At 42.7% G+C, this 14,705-nt stretch overlaps 1 protein-coding gene across 4 annotated transcripts; it reads left to right on the forward strand.

Moving 5' to 3' along the window:
- The first annotated feature begins 5,696 nt into the window (after positions 1 to 5,696).
- Positions 5,697 to 12,633, forward strand: HNRNPDL (heterogeneous nuclear ribonucleoprotein D like). 4 transcript variants are annotated; one of them, XM_033160790.1, is made up of 8 exons: positions 5,700 to 5,902; positions 8,478 to 8,646; positions 8,747 to 8,908; positions 10,040 to 10,171; positions 10,291 to 10,405; positions 10,662 to 10,829; positions 11,096 to 11,188; positions 12,367 to 12,633. In XM_033160790.1, the coding sequence occupies exons 1-7, from the start codon at positions 5,763 to 5,765 to the stop codon at positions 11,164 to 11,166; spliced, it is 957 nt and encodes a 318-aa protein (XP_033016681.1). In that variant the 5' UTR covers positions 5,700 to 5,762; the 3' UTR covers positions 11,167 to 11,188; positions 12,367 to 12,633. The 4 variants fall into 4 exon arrangements, with proteins under 4 accessions (XP_033016685.1, XP_033016681.1, XP_033016683.1 ...); XM_033160792.1 differs by having other exon boundaries at positions 12,371 to 12,633; XM_033160793.1 differs by having other exon boundaries at positions 5,703 to 5,881.
- Positions 12,634 to 14,705: the final 2,072 nt, after the last annotated feature.

Genomic DNA, 14,705 nt, shown 5'->3' on the forward strand with positions numbered 1-14,705 from the left:
TGAAATGCGCGGCGCATCATCATAATCGTCATATCGATATTAACAATTAGCAATAAGTCAGGCCTCGGGCTGCATAACGCGTGCGGTCATCCCCATTTCCATAACCCAAAGTACAGTAGTTACGGATTTAATGGGCGTGCACCCAAACTACAGTGTTGTGTAATAAAAGCTGAGCGGCCATTTTCCCCGCTGCATAGAGCAAGTGCTTGGGGAGGGTGCATCTTGTTTGCAATATAGGAGCAGCATCTCGCTGCAGGTTTATCGGCAGGACAAGCCGTGCGAGGACATTGTAGGCTGCATCCCTTGGTACCGTTGTAATATTAGCTGACACGCGCCCGCAGTTGCCCTACCGCTTTGGGGCAGAGGCTTCGTCTGCCCAAGAAACGCTTGAGATTCTTTATTTAGATGGTGGATTCAAAGGTATGCTCAGAATTAGGATCCCGTCTTGCTTGCTGTGGGCATCCCAAGTTATTAGTGTGCATCGTTAACTGACAGGATGCCTTTGGAACGCGACTAGAAATGAATGGCTGTTACTTAATTCTGGTATTTTGGTTTGTTGCTTTGTTTCCACACTCATATTCTCCTGTTTCCTGATTGAAGTCATTGGTGACTTGGTGCATCAGGACAAGCAGGGCTTAGCCCTACCCAGTGAAACGTCAAGCCGGTCTTTTTAAAAAGTTTCCTCCAAAATCTCAAACCCACTCTCCTTTTTTGTCTCATGCATCTTTCCATAATCCATTTGGAATTTAGTTTAATGAGGGAGATAGTTCTGTCAATCTCCTATTCTCTTTACTACTCAGTCAACCTCAGTGTGAAAAGTACTGCTGTGGCCAGGAGGTCACACCCACCTATATCCAGGCAGAAAAACATGAGATTATAGTACATGTGTATGTTAATGGCACTATTGGTTCTTAGATCTGATTCTGCAATTCCCCCCCCCCCCTTCTGCATGATGGTAATTTAGCCATATTTGCAGGTCTTCTTTGCCAGTAAGACTAAGGTGGCAATACATCTGTTCTGAGCATGCTCAGAGCTGTTTCCTTGAAGGTCACACCTACAAAGTTCAGGGCCCAGCTGTGTGCTTTGCAACTTTTCTTTTTTGGTAAAACCTGGATTGGAACATCTCTAGGTTCTGGTGAAGTTGAATACATAGAACACTGAGTGGGTACTCTTACAGATTCCCATTACGTACAGCATTTACTATTTATGTTTCTGCCCTGCCCCCTTTCATTTTGGTAAAAGAATAGCAGCGAATCAATGTATCATACGGTGGAAGGCTTATATTCAGTGTTAGTCCTACTCACAGCCCATTGCAATTAATGGACCTAAGATTCATTAATTTCAACGTGTCTACTAGTAGGACTAACACTGGATGCAACCAGGTGAGATTAGATTTCAGACTGTCACTGTTGTGGAAACATCTCATTAAATATAAACGGAGATACCTCATTGAGGAGACAGGTGCAGTCTGTGCATACTACTTACGGCATTTTATTTCTGAAGCTCAGAGTTCCGAACCATGTCTCCCTCTGCTCAGTTTAAACCCCCTAGGCTATGTCATGCTTTGATTGTGTAGAATATTACCTGCACCTCTGCTGTATTTCAAGAGCATTTAACTTCTATGACTGTTTTACAAAAATAATCTTCTCGGTTTTCATTTTGCTATTTTAAATAAAATTCATTTTCAGATGAAGGATGTTTTCTTTTTCTCTCCCTCTATGCTATATTGCTAATTACAAACAAAAAGTACTCTTTAATAACATGATACTTTGTAGGGAACTTAACTATGCCAAAGCCCAAATGCAACCCTGGAACAAATGGAAAAAGAAGATTGTGCCTTTAAATATAAACCAATGAGTCAGACTTCACACACAGGATTATGTGGAAAGGCTTCCTTGTCATAGGGCGTGGAATTCAAGCAGGCTTGAGACTCAACACTTCTCGTTTTAGAAATTTTGGCCAGCATGTCACCAGGATAGTTTTCCATTTTGGGGCTCTGCGGTATGTACCATTACCTTTTGTAAGGCTGCATGGAATGAGATTGCTCAGTACTCCTCACTTTGCCACACCTCTTTATCTCCTCCATTAATTTCACAATTTAAACCCTACTTTTCTTCATAAACACATGAAAAGCAGCTTACAGCAAGACCAAAACACAGTAATGAGAATAACCTAAACGTTATTAAAATCAATGTCCTATAAGAAGAGGAGGATAAAATAAGTTGAAATGCAAGGGGATAAAAACATTAATTTCCGCTGGAAGCTCAGGGGAATTAAAAGATCTTAGGAACATGCTATAAGCTTAAGAGATTGTATATGTGGCTTTCAAGAAAACAAATTATACCAGTCGCTGAAGCCTATGAATAGGATAGGGCTATTGTGCTCGTGTCCTGTGGTCTCATCCAGCAGCACTTTTCTTACGTAGGCTACTTAAAAGAAGTTTCACTGGTCAGGAATCATTCCAGTTGCTTAAGTTTGCAAACTAAACATTTCAAAACACTGTCATTTGAGTTCAATGAGGGATATGCGGTGTGTCCTATATATTAATCAGATGCTCCCAAATGAACGAAGGGCTTTAAAAAAAATAAGGACGCCTTTTGGGGAGGGCAATACAATAATCCTTCCACTTGTGAAGGGACAAAAACCTAAGAATCAACTAGGAAACGAGAAACTTTGCCAAAGACCAAAAGGCTGCACTCCTGTGCTTTTAAACTACTTCATGCGTGAACTAGAGTTAGCGGGAAGTGAGGTGGCGCGGGACCAAATTGTTCAAGTTTTCTAGAGGGACCAAATGGTTCAGGGTGGCAAGAGCATATACCCCTTGCAGAGGCGTAGGAAGGTCAGGTGGTACCCGGTGCGGAAAATTTATTGTCACCCCCCATTGATTCCCCCCCTGCAAAAATGGTTTTACATTATTTAATATTTTCTTACAAAGGAATAATAACAATAATGATAAAAAACTTTTAGTTATATCCCGCCCTCCCCAGCCAAAGTTGGGCTCAGGGTGGCTAACATCCGATACATAACATTGGTATAAAATCAAACAATAATTAAATTACCTCCTAAAAACATCTCAAAATCAAATTAAAGTCTAATTAGATGGCTTTCCATAGGGTTAGGGTTGGGAGCAGTAAGTACTCCACTGAACTGAAATTTCAGCCTTCACGACACAGGAAAACAGCCAAGTAAACAGCTGTTTTGGTGGTGGAGGGTCAAGATATTAACCGATATGCATGAAATTTCATATATAGTTATATAATCCCTAGTATAATAAAATAAGACCTTTGGAGCAGGCATTTAAATTTTTTTTATGAACCGCCCTAGTAGGGCAGTAATTGTTCCTTGGTAATTTGTCACCCCCTCCATTATGGAACATGGGGCGGACTGCCCCCTATGCCCCCCCTTGCTACGCCCCTGACTCCTTGCATACACTTCAGGCAGGCTGGTTCTTACCTGAGCTGTATTGTTAGTATGGGCACAAATATTTGTCAGAAAAAGAAACTGCGTCCTTTGCTCCTTGTGTCTTTTCTAAACTTGGAGCCAGGTAACCCTGCTTGGAAAGGCTGAACAACAACAACAACAACAACAACAACAACAATTTATTATTTATACCCCACCCATCTGGCTGGGTTTCTCCAGCCACTCTTGGTGGCTTCCAACAGAATATTAAAATGCAATAATCTATTAAACATTAAAAGCTTCCCTAAACAGGGCTGCCTTACAAAAAGGGTGGAAAGAGCATGGGCACCATAATCTTACTCTAGCTGACATGGAGATGCCGCCCCCACGGACCTCAGTGGAGCTTCCTTCCTTCCTGATAAGTGTGCACATGATAGAAGTCTTGCGTGAAGCATTACTTAACTTCCTGCTAAAGTCTGAATAGCAAGCAGTGGGGAGTTTGGGAATGCAGCCAGGGAACTCCTCACACCGACTGCTGGGCACCACCCTCCTTGGGTGCTTTTTCCTGGCTCGGGTGTGTTCTTGAACTGTGACAGACCTTGCTTGCCTGGATGGAGAGAACAATGTATGTGTGGAGAAATCAGTGCTTTCTTTCAGGGGATGGGGGTGGGGTGCAGGGGTACACATATACCTAAACCAGGGGTCAGCAACCTTTTTCAGCCGTGGGCCGGTCCACCGTCCCTCAGACCATGTGGTGGGCCAGACTATATATATATATATTTTTTGGGGGGGGGGGAATGAACAAATTCCTATGCCCCACAAATAACCCAGAGATGCCTTTTAAATAGAAGCACACACTCGACTCTACTCATGTAAAAACACCAGGCAGGCCCCACAAATAACTCAGAAATGCATTTTAAATAAAAGGACACATTCTACTCATGTAAAAATACACTGATTCCCGGGCCGGATTTAGAAGGCGATTGGGCTGCATCCGGCCCCCAGGCCTTAGGTTGCCTACCCCTGCCCTAAACATTTTGTGAATCTTTGCCCTTTTGTCCATTTACTGTATTTATTTTTCCCGATTTGAACTATAAAATGGTGATTTTCTTGAGTCAAAATGAGAGTACCACTAAACATTTTTATTTTATTTTTTAGAAAAAAAGCACTGGGAGAAACCTTTAACTTTTATGTGGCTGGAATCATGTAGGGTACTGGACGAAAGATATAAGGCTGCGTACATACCATACGTTTAAAGTATGCCCCCCGCCAAGAATTATGGGAATTGTAGTTTGTTAAGGGTCCTGGGAATTATAGCTGTGCAACAAGTTTCTTACAATTCACATTTTTTTGGGGGGTGGGGGTTCTTTAAATGCATGGTGTGTATGTAGCTGTACTCATGTATCATGGCCATACTCACCCTTGATTTGCACTCTGTTTCCCACAAAGGAATACAGCCCTCACAGAAACCTCATCCAAATCATGATACGTATGGATGTCCTCTGGGGAACTGTTCCTGCACTACATGACCATACAGCCCCAAACATGGGAGGGCTTCATTGTGTCCACTAAAAGCCGCCACCGAACCCCTTCTTCCACACTGTGTAACTTGCGAAAGATGCTACAAACCACACAAGCAGGCCGTACAACTGATTTTGGGGCAAGCACAGAAACAAAAACTTTGCATGCAGTTGTGAATGTGGGGTGAAAGTGAAACCTAGAAGCACGGTTCGCTTTCCCACTGGGTGTCCTGCCCATCTGTATTTACTTGTGAAAGAAAGACTTTATGAAAAGCGACGGCAGATGCAGGTCCCTTAACAGCAACTGAGCCCTGAATCCACCACCATTGCCTTCTGAGTAAATAGACTCAGCATAACAACCGCTGCTTTTTGTTTTTTAGGACCCGTCTTATTTTGTTGCTTTGAACCGATTTTTAAATGTTGTGCTTAAAATGTTGCAGCCTTCGGGCGAAGGGCGGGTAATAAATGATAATAATGGGAAACGAGACCCACTGAACGCAAACAGGGACTGTACGCGTGGAGTCCCTGGTGGAAGAAACCGAAAGGCCCTGCTGTTAACATAGTTCCAACCCATTCAGGCTCACGCCTCAATATTTGCCCTTCCGCCACTGGAGCGCTCTTTTACTACAGGAAATCCCTCCGCCCTCTTCCGCGCCTGCGCCTGCGGACAGCGCCGATTGGGCGAGAGAGGCCGTATATAACCGCGGCGCAGGCTCTGCCCGGATCTCTTGTTACGGCCGCCATTTTAATACTCTGCTTGGCTTCGCTCGCTCGTCCCTTCTCCTGCCTTGTGTGTGTGTTCGTGTGTGTGTTGTGCGCGCTTCTTCTCGGCCCTTTTCGGCCATGGAGGACAACACCGACTACGGCAGCAGCAACAACAACAACGCGGGCTCCGGCGCCGGCGGGGACGACTTCGCCGAGGGCTCCAAGATCAACGCCAGCAAGAACCAGCAAGATGACGGGTACGAAGGGCGGACGAGCAGGTGGAGGAAACAAGCCTCGCGGCGTGGCGAGGGGAGGGGGGGAGGGAAAGAGTGAGGGCGCCATTTTGTCCTGTAGGAAAAGTAAATGGCGGGAAGGAGGGAGAGAGAGGAGGGGGGGGAACTGAGGCGGCTTCGCCACGTGACTAGGCCGTTCCCACGCGAGCGCCGCCTCCCCGGGCCCTTTTGTGTGTCCTTCGCTCCGCCCCCCACCCGCTCGCGCGCTCGGCCTCCGCTTCCAACTGGGCGGAGCCGGGAAGGTGCCCGTTAAGGCGCCGTGACGCAAGCGGCAGCCTATCGGGGAGCCCGGTGGGCGGGATCAAGCAAAGCGGGCGCCGCGTGCGCAGTGTGGGAACCGGGGAAGAGGCAGCGGCTGAGTAGTAAGGGGCGCCTGTTTTGCGTGCGGGGAGGTCACAGGTTCGATCCCCAGCGGGGCTAGGGAGAGACTCTGTTCTGCAGCCCTGGAGAGCCGCTGCCGGCCTGTGTAGGCTTCGTTGTGGGTCAGGCTCTCCTTAAGGCATCTTTATGGGTTCTGGGTGCACTTGCTCTCTGCCTAGGCTGCGCTCATCACAGGATTGCTACGCTAGTGCATTTTGCTTCACTTGCTGCGTTTCGGTCCCAACGTCCCCGCCCCTCCCAGGCATTCGTGGTCCTCCTTGCCCTTCCATTTCGTATAATTTCCACAATAACAATCCTGTGAGGTAGCTTAGGGTGAGAGAGAATGTGGCCGAGTGGGGATTTGAACCCTCCCAGGCCACTGTCCTTTGTTTCTCAAACTTGGGTCTCTGGATGTTGAATTACAACTCCCATCGTCCCTAGCTAGCAGGACCAAGGGTCAGGGATGGTGGGTCTTCCAGCTGTTGTTGGACTGTAACTCCCAAGTTTGAGAAACATTGCCCTACTCCCAGCAATCCTAACTGCTACACTTTGCCTGGCTCTCATGCAACATGGAGACTCTTGGATGTAGCTGTCTTCTTTGGCGATCACTTGTAACCGATAAAGATTGTCTTACATGAATATGGTCTTAACGGTGTGTCTGTGACTGTGGAGGCCAATTCTGGATCCACACATACTTCCACAGTGGGGTCATAGGTTTCAGGTGGGAGTTGATCACAGTGAGGATTTGCCAAATGGTGCCTTCCTCTTAGCACGTTTCTCCCTTTGAGTTTGTGCTTCTTCAAAGTCCATGATGCCTTTGGTAAAGGCTGTTCTCCAGTTGGAGCGCTCACAGGCTAGTGATTCCCAGTTGTTGGTGTTTATATTACATTTTTAAAGATTTACCTTGAGCATCTTTAAACCTATTTTGTTGTACCATCCTTCTGATGATGCTGGATTGCAATTCTGACTATTCCTGGGTGTTGGCCATGCAGGGCCACACAGTTCTCTAAGGCAGGGGTCAGCAAACTTTTTCAGCAAGGGGCCGGTCCATTGTCCCTCAGACCGTGTGATGGGCCGGACTATATTTTGGGGGGAAAATGAACTAATTCCTATGCCCCACAAATAACCCAGAGATGCATTTTAAATAAAAGGACACATTCTACTCATGTAAAAACATGCTGATTCCCGGACCGTCTGCAGGCCAGATTTAGAAGGCGATTGGACCGCATCCGGCCCATGGGCCTTGGGTTGGGACCCCTGCTCCAAGGCCTTAACCCAGCCACCTACAATATTCAAATCTGATAGTTTACTTACTATGCATGTTTCCTGCTTCCAGGGAAGGGTGTCTTAACTAAATGTCATTCTTTCTGTCCTAATTCCATTCTAAGCTCAAGATAGGATGAGCTGTTAATCAAATATGTACCTTTCATTTCTGCTGCAAAGTCTTAAATCAGGATAGATTGTGTTTGCCTGCAAATAACATCCAGTCTATATACTTTTATTTTGAAGTAAGTAAGTCCTATTTAAACAAAATAAGGTTCCCACTAAGCATGGGTAATATTTTCTTTGTGTGGCTGAAAGTGTAATAGGGTTTCTATCTTCATAGGCATGTATTTTAAACCTTATATACATTTACTGTTGTGTAGAAGCATTAGAACTTAAAAGAGTTGTCACAATCTTATAATAGACACAGAATGTGTTCTGCTTCATGGAAATGTTAATCTATACTTAGCTACTCTTGTATTTGGAAAATAAAGATAACATTGTAGATCAACATTGAGGACTTTATGCCCAGATGTTCCCATGGTAGGGATAAGAGATGGGACTTTTATATATATATAAAAATCAAGTACCTTTACAGTCACCTTTGCTTACAGTTTGAACCACATATGCGGGACAAATTAGTAGAGAAGTGTAAAAATGAGGTTTTGGATTTTTCTTACTAACTTGTGACTGTACGTCAAGTGTGACATGTTTTAGTTTTTCTAATTTATGTGGAATACAATAGAGACATGGTAAATGAATTGGGGCAATCAAGCATAGTTGTCTATCTTGCTTAATAATGTTCTGTATTGGTTTAATGTAATTGCCTTACTTTAAATTTATTAGCTACCTTGCACATGGAAAGTCAAGACATACATTAAATACATAATGTTTTGGAAAGGTATAATTCAATCAACTCTCTGTTCTTTCATTGCAGTAAAATGTTCATTGGAGGCCTAAGCTGGGATACGAGCAAAAAAGATTTGACAGAGTATTTGTCTCGCTTTGGAGAAGTGGTGGACTGCACAATTAAAACAGATCCTGTCACAGGGAGGTCTAGAGGCTTTGGCTTTGTGCTTTTCAAAGATGCTGCCAGTGTTGAGAAGGTATGTAAATCTTGGTGTTAAATGGCCATAAGTAGCATCTCTGAATACTTGTGAAGTATTTTCATTTTCTGAGTCTGAATTTGAACTCATGTATTTTTAGGTTTTGGAACTGAAGGAACACAAATTGGATGGCAAGTTAATAGATCCCAAAAGGGCAAAAGCTTTAAAAGGGAAAGAGCCACCCAAAAAAGTGTTTGTTGGTGGACTGAGTCCAGATACATCTGAAGAGCAAATAAAGGAATATTTTGGTGGCTTTGGAGAGGTATAATCTTTGTTGTTGTCTTTGTCTAGCATTTTTTGTGTGCTTACAGTTGAGGGGTATTGTATGGCATACTTACTGGTAAAACATTGCTTGTTCTAAATTGTACAAGATGCCTGCAACTTGTGCACATTTAACTTGTGTGCATTCAGCTTTACATGCTTGGCAAAATTTAAAAAGGGTTTGGCATCAGTAAAATGAATGTGGCAATCTCCTCCACCATTGCACCCAATGTGTTTTGACTATGTAATTTTGGCTTTAGGCATGATCCCCGAAAGTCGTGGGCTTACTGTAATATAGTAGTTTTGAATGACACTGTCTACATTTGCATACAGTGGTTAGCTAGACCTTCCCTGGTCACTCCTTTATATTGATCCTCTGGCACAAACGAGTAATGAAGGAGGGAGCTTCGACATCTCATTATATCCAAGTTAGGGATCAGAGTTTGTTGCAAGAAGCTATGATCAGTAAAGCTGATTCAAAATAGGCCAGAAAGTCTGGCTTATTATGTGCAGATGTGACCTTTGAGTAGCTTTGATAGCTTTTCTCTTGGGGTCGTTGACTTTTAGAGCTTATACTGGGAATAAATGGGAACAATTTGAGAGTTGCATTTACAATGGAAGTAGGGGCATGGGTTCGGATTTTTACACTACTCAGACTTTTCTTGCAAGCTGCCTGAAAACATTAATTATTAGTCAATACACTTTAATGCATATAAGGAAAAAGATGAGCCTTGTCTCAAAGAATTTGTAGTCTAAATTGCATCAATGAGGTAAAAGGAAGAGGGGTGAAGGAAGAACTAAGAGGGTAACAAAAAGAATGAGGGAAGAGCATTGGATGAATGTGAGTAAATGTAGCTCGAGTTTGATCAGATTCCAGGGGAAGGATTTGAGAGTACGTGGAAGTTAGAGATTTAGTTTTAGGCATGAGGGTTTGCAAGAAAAAATTGGATGCTAGAGGTGGGAAGCTGTAAGAGTGAAGATATACACGTTGCAAAATGGGCCAAGAAGATGAAGGAAGGCTCTTGTTGGCTGGGGCTGATGGGAGTTGTAGATCAAAACACACGGGAGAGCACTAGTTTGATGGAAGGCTGAAATTGGGTTAGGTTTTACAGCTTTTTACTGTGGTTTTCAGATAGAAAATATTGAGCTTCCCATGGACACGAAGACAAATGAAAGAAGGGGTTTCTGTTTCATCACATACTCAGATGAAGAACCGGTAAAGAAATTGTTGGAAAGCAGATACCATCAAATTGGTTCTGGAAAGGTATTGCTTTGTGTTTGTCGCTTGCATTCTTCTCTTGCATGGAAGAGCGATGATAGTTCAGAATGTTAATTCCTTCGTGTATGTAGTATTACAGTCCTGCACTTTTTGTTTTCATCTAGTGTGAGATAAAAGTAGCACAGCCCAAAGATGTATATAGGCAGCAACAGCAGCAACAGAAGGGAGGCAGAGGCGCTTCATCTGGTGGGCGTGGTGGTTCCAGAGGACGTGGCAGGGGTAAGTGTGCCTTAAATCTTAACTGCTGAAATTTGTCCCCAGAAACCATCTGAATCAGAAGTTGCAACTTGAGGGGGTGTCGTTGGCGTGATAGTATATTGTAAGTCTGAGGGCAGAGATGGTTCTACATATTTTAAATTTGGGAGCCTTTGCAGCTGAGAGTAAAAAAAGCTTTAAATACAGTGGCTTTTAATTTTCCTCTAACATAGAAAAAAAGCAGGGCTAAAGACTTCATGTCATAATCACTTTATTTTAGGTCAAGGCCAAAGCTGGAACCAAGGGTATAACAACTATTATGATCAAGGATATGGAAGTTACAACAGCCCTTACAGCGACCAGAGTTACAGCAGCTATGGTGGATATGATTATTCTGGGTACAACTACCCAAGTTATGGCTATGGACAGGGATACGCTGACTACAGTGGTAAGCCTCTTTCAACATTGCCTCTAGTTCACACTATAGATTTAGGGTGGTTTTATGGTCTTTCTCATCCTGGCATCTATGGGGCAGGAAGAGGAGGGTTGTGCATATTTCTTTATGGATTTTTAGTTGTGGGAGTCTGTATTGAAACTGATAAAGGTTTGTGTAAGTATCTGTAACGATTCCGATAATAGTTTGGTACAGCATGTTTTGAATATTCTGTGGTTTTAAGCTGGACCTTGAAACTGCAATTTCTCTCTCCTGAACAGGACAGCAAAGCACTTATGGAAAGGCATCCCGAGGTGGCGGTAATCACCAAAACAACTACCAGCCATACTAAAGGAAAACCTGGAAAGAAACAGGTGTGTATTGAGTGAAAGTGTCACCACCCATACGTCTAATCTAATTTAAAGATCAATAGACAAACAAGTATAAACCACTTTTCTTGGATAGCCCTTTTCTAAAAAAAAAACTTTTTTAAAAAACGTGTTTTGAAATGTGTTTTTAAAACTCTTTGCTTTTAAGTGTCTATAGATCTTTAACTCTGTAAAAGGTGGTTCATCGTCCTTAGTACTTCAGAGAAACATAAGAGTTTTTCTGCTTACATTGTGTGCCAGGTGGTGTAGAGGAATAATTAAACTTAATAGAAGTGTTAACCAACAGGTAAAGTACTGAAATGGGTACAACTTAAGCAAAACAAGATTGTTGTCTTCTAACTCTGACATTATACCTTGTTTGTACCCGCCAGCGGGAACTTCATTGCAGGCCGTGTGTCACCCTGACCACGTCTATCTCTGGGGGTCGCACGTTGCAGGCAGAGCGCAAGGCATACACCAGAAAACGCTGTCCTGTGGTATGGTCTCTTCCAACTTCATGTACCAGCGTAAAGATTAAAGTGGAAAACTTCAGACTTTGGCTTCTTTTTAAAAATCTTCTTTGAAGATTTAAGTGTCTTAACTTAAAATGGTTTTTTACAGGAGTTAAAGTGCATAAATGCCTTTACAGCTTAATCATTTTTGGTCTTCTGTTTAGTGTTGTATATCAATTGTGGAACCTCGTTTTAAGTGTTCGTTCTTTAAGATTTAATGCTTGCTTTTTTCTTTTATAGCTATTAGTGAATTCTACAAACCTAAACGAACTTTTAAATCTGGAAACATTAAAGATCATATGCAGATGGCAGTTTCTATTTAATCACCTGGCTAACAATAATTTTCCTTGTATTGCCACTTTCTCTTTCCCACTAGCAGTTGAAGCCGTGAAAGGCTCTTCTACAGCTTGGTTTCTAGTAAACCAAGAACTTCCTTGCTGAGTTTCTACAGTTCTTTGACATAGCTCCCTCATTTGAGCTGAACTGGGACGCCTGGGCATGTAAAGTGCAATTGGGTCATCAGAAATATTTCACGTTGACAGAGATGCATATGATCTTTAACAGTGAAGCGAGGAATAAATAGAGGACTTAAAGCAGTTCATGAAAATGGACCTTTTAAAAACGATTGTAAATGTTGCACTAGTCTCATAATGTTTTTTGTCTTGGTTGTAGGTAGATTCTACAGCAAAGCCATCTTGCAGAGCATCAGGACTGACTGGAGGGTGGTCTTCGTGACATGAGATTATTTTGTAAAAGACTTTTAGTGTATGACACAACAGTGTCCAACTGTACATAGCGGCCGAATAGTTTTCTTTATGGTTTTTACTTTTTGTCCTTTTGTCATCTGTGTTATGATGCCAATGTGGTTCTTGTGTTTATACAATTTTTATTTGTATTTCTTTGTTGAATGACTCAAATAAAAATGCTTACCTTCTGTGAGTGCTGTCTTCAGCATTTTGAGAATACCATGGTGGTTGTATCAGGCTCAAGAATACCATTACTTGTGAGCAATATTGCAACATGTTAAACCCACACAGTGTGCTAGAGAAATGCAAGGCTATGTGTGTCTCAACTGTATTCCATGCTGTACTGCAACATGATTCTATCACTGACGTTTTCATTTAAAAAATGAAGAGACTTGATTGATTATAGAAGCAAGTGTGACCTTTTATCTTGATACATAGTCCCTAATCTATGTATGATGCAGATGCTTGGAGGAAAGTCATCACTTTTCTTCAAAAAAACACTGAACAGAAACATATACAGTAGGTTTACTGAAAATTGTTGGCTGGTCGTTTGGGTGTTGTTGTTTTTTTTAAAAAAACATTTGCATTGTAATTAAGTTGTGCAACTTAAGGTGTTTTTATTACTAAGGAAGACAAAATGCTGTTTCATTAAAACACAACAAACTGATCTAATCAAAAGTTTTAAGTACTAGGAGGGGCGTTTGTCCATTGCTTATGCTTTGACACCGACTTGGCAGGTGCAGCCAATACAGTCTAGTCTGCTGCTGATAAACACAATGGAATGATGCAGTGTGTCCACTTAGCCTTAGTTATGATAATGACAATCACGGGCATAAACACTAGGGCTTTCAAATGGAATGTAAGAACTTGGTCTGATATTTGGAAAACTAAAGGTATGAATAGTGTTTAGTCTCTCCATCCCCCTGAGTTTTGTTTTCTTGTCAACGAGTAGGCTGTGTCTAAGCAGTCTTTAGATTTCTACAGTCCAGTGACCTTAACAGTAAAAGGAATCTTAAGATAGAAATGGAAACAAGAGTGCTAGTCAGCAGGAAAAGCAAACCCTGTGAAAATAATCAGTGCCTGGGGAGTTTACTCCATGAGTACTTGGCCTTTCATTATTGTTCCCTTATCTAGTATTGTATGGTATTTGGGGATGTGGCTTTTTCAGTGCTGCATTCTTTCTATATTAAAGAATAATAAAAACGATAGTCTGGGTTTTATGAGGCAAGAGGCTCCTTTTCTCATTGCTACCAATCAAACTGTCAAGTGATCTCCCCTTACCCTAATGTTGAGTGGTCACCAAGAAGGACCTCTGACCATGATAGTAATTGAGCAATTTATATAATGGTGCACATAGTTTCAATGTCAGTGTGCAATACAGCACATGCAATCTGAGAGGGAATCCTACTTCCCCACCCTTTTTTGCATTAAAAAACTTTACCGTGTCCTGCTCATCCTTAAAAAGTTGCCACCAGTTCTTTCAAGAGAGCCAGCATGGTGTAGTGGTTAAGAGCGATCTGGTGAACCGGGTTCGCGTCTGCTCCACATGCAGCTGCTGGGTGACCTTGGGCTAGTCGCACTTCTCTGAAGTCTCAGCCTCACCTCAGAGTGTTTGTTGTGGGGGAAGGGAAAGGAGATTGTTAGCCGCTTTGAGACTCCTTAAGGGGAGTGAAAGGTGGGATAAGGGGAGTGAAAGGTGGGATATAAAGTCCAAAGTCCTCTTTTTCAAGACTGGCTTGTATTGTTAAATCTCAGGTCTTGGGAACATAAGGAAGCTCCCATATGTCCTAGTCAGACTACTTGGCTATCCAGTAATATATTTCCTATGCTGATTTGCAGGATTTCCAGCATTTCAGATGCAGGGTCTCCTACCTCTATCAGGAAATGCCCGAGTTTATCAAATTTCTAAACCAGGGGTCCCCAAACTAAGGCCCAGGAGCCGGATGCGGCCCAACCACCTTCTAAATGTGGCCCGCAGACTGGGAATCGGCATGTTTTTACATGAGTAGAATGTGTGCTTTTATTTAAAATGCATATCTGGGTTATTTGTGGAGCATAGGAATTGGTTCATTCCCCCCCCCCAAAAAAAATATAGTCCGGCCCCCCACAAGGTCTGAGGAACAGTGGACCGTCCCCCTGCTGAAAAAGTTTGCTGACCCCTGTTCTAAACCCTTCATCCAAAGGTCACAGAGCAAGTTACAATATAAAACAAAAATGCCATAGTAAAAACAACCCCCCCCCCCCCCGTTTAAAAGCCTATACAGT

This window comes from Lacerta agilis, chromosome 9 (genome assembly GCF_009819535.1).
Source record: "Lacerta agilis isolate rLacAgi1 chromosome 9, rLacAgi1.pri, whole genome shotgun sequence".
NCBI lineage: Eukaryota > Metazoa > Chordata > Lepidosauria > Squamata > Lacertidae > Lacerta > Lacerta agilis.

Excerpts from the sequence above, each read along its gene's own strand:
- HNRNPDL (XM_033160790.1), top strand. The coding sequence starts at position 5,763 with ATGGAGGACAACACCGACTACGGCAGCAGCAACAACAACAACGCGGGC. Across the intron at positions 8,909-10,039 it reads ATTTTGGTGGCTTTGGAGAG|ATAGAAAATATTGAGCTTCC; the intron begins GTATAATCTTTG and ends TGTGGTTTTCAG. Across the intron at positions 10,406-10,661 it reads TTCCAGAGGACGTGGCAGGG|GTCAAGGCCAAAGCTGGAAC; the intron begins GTAAGTGTGCCT and ends ACTTTATTTTAG.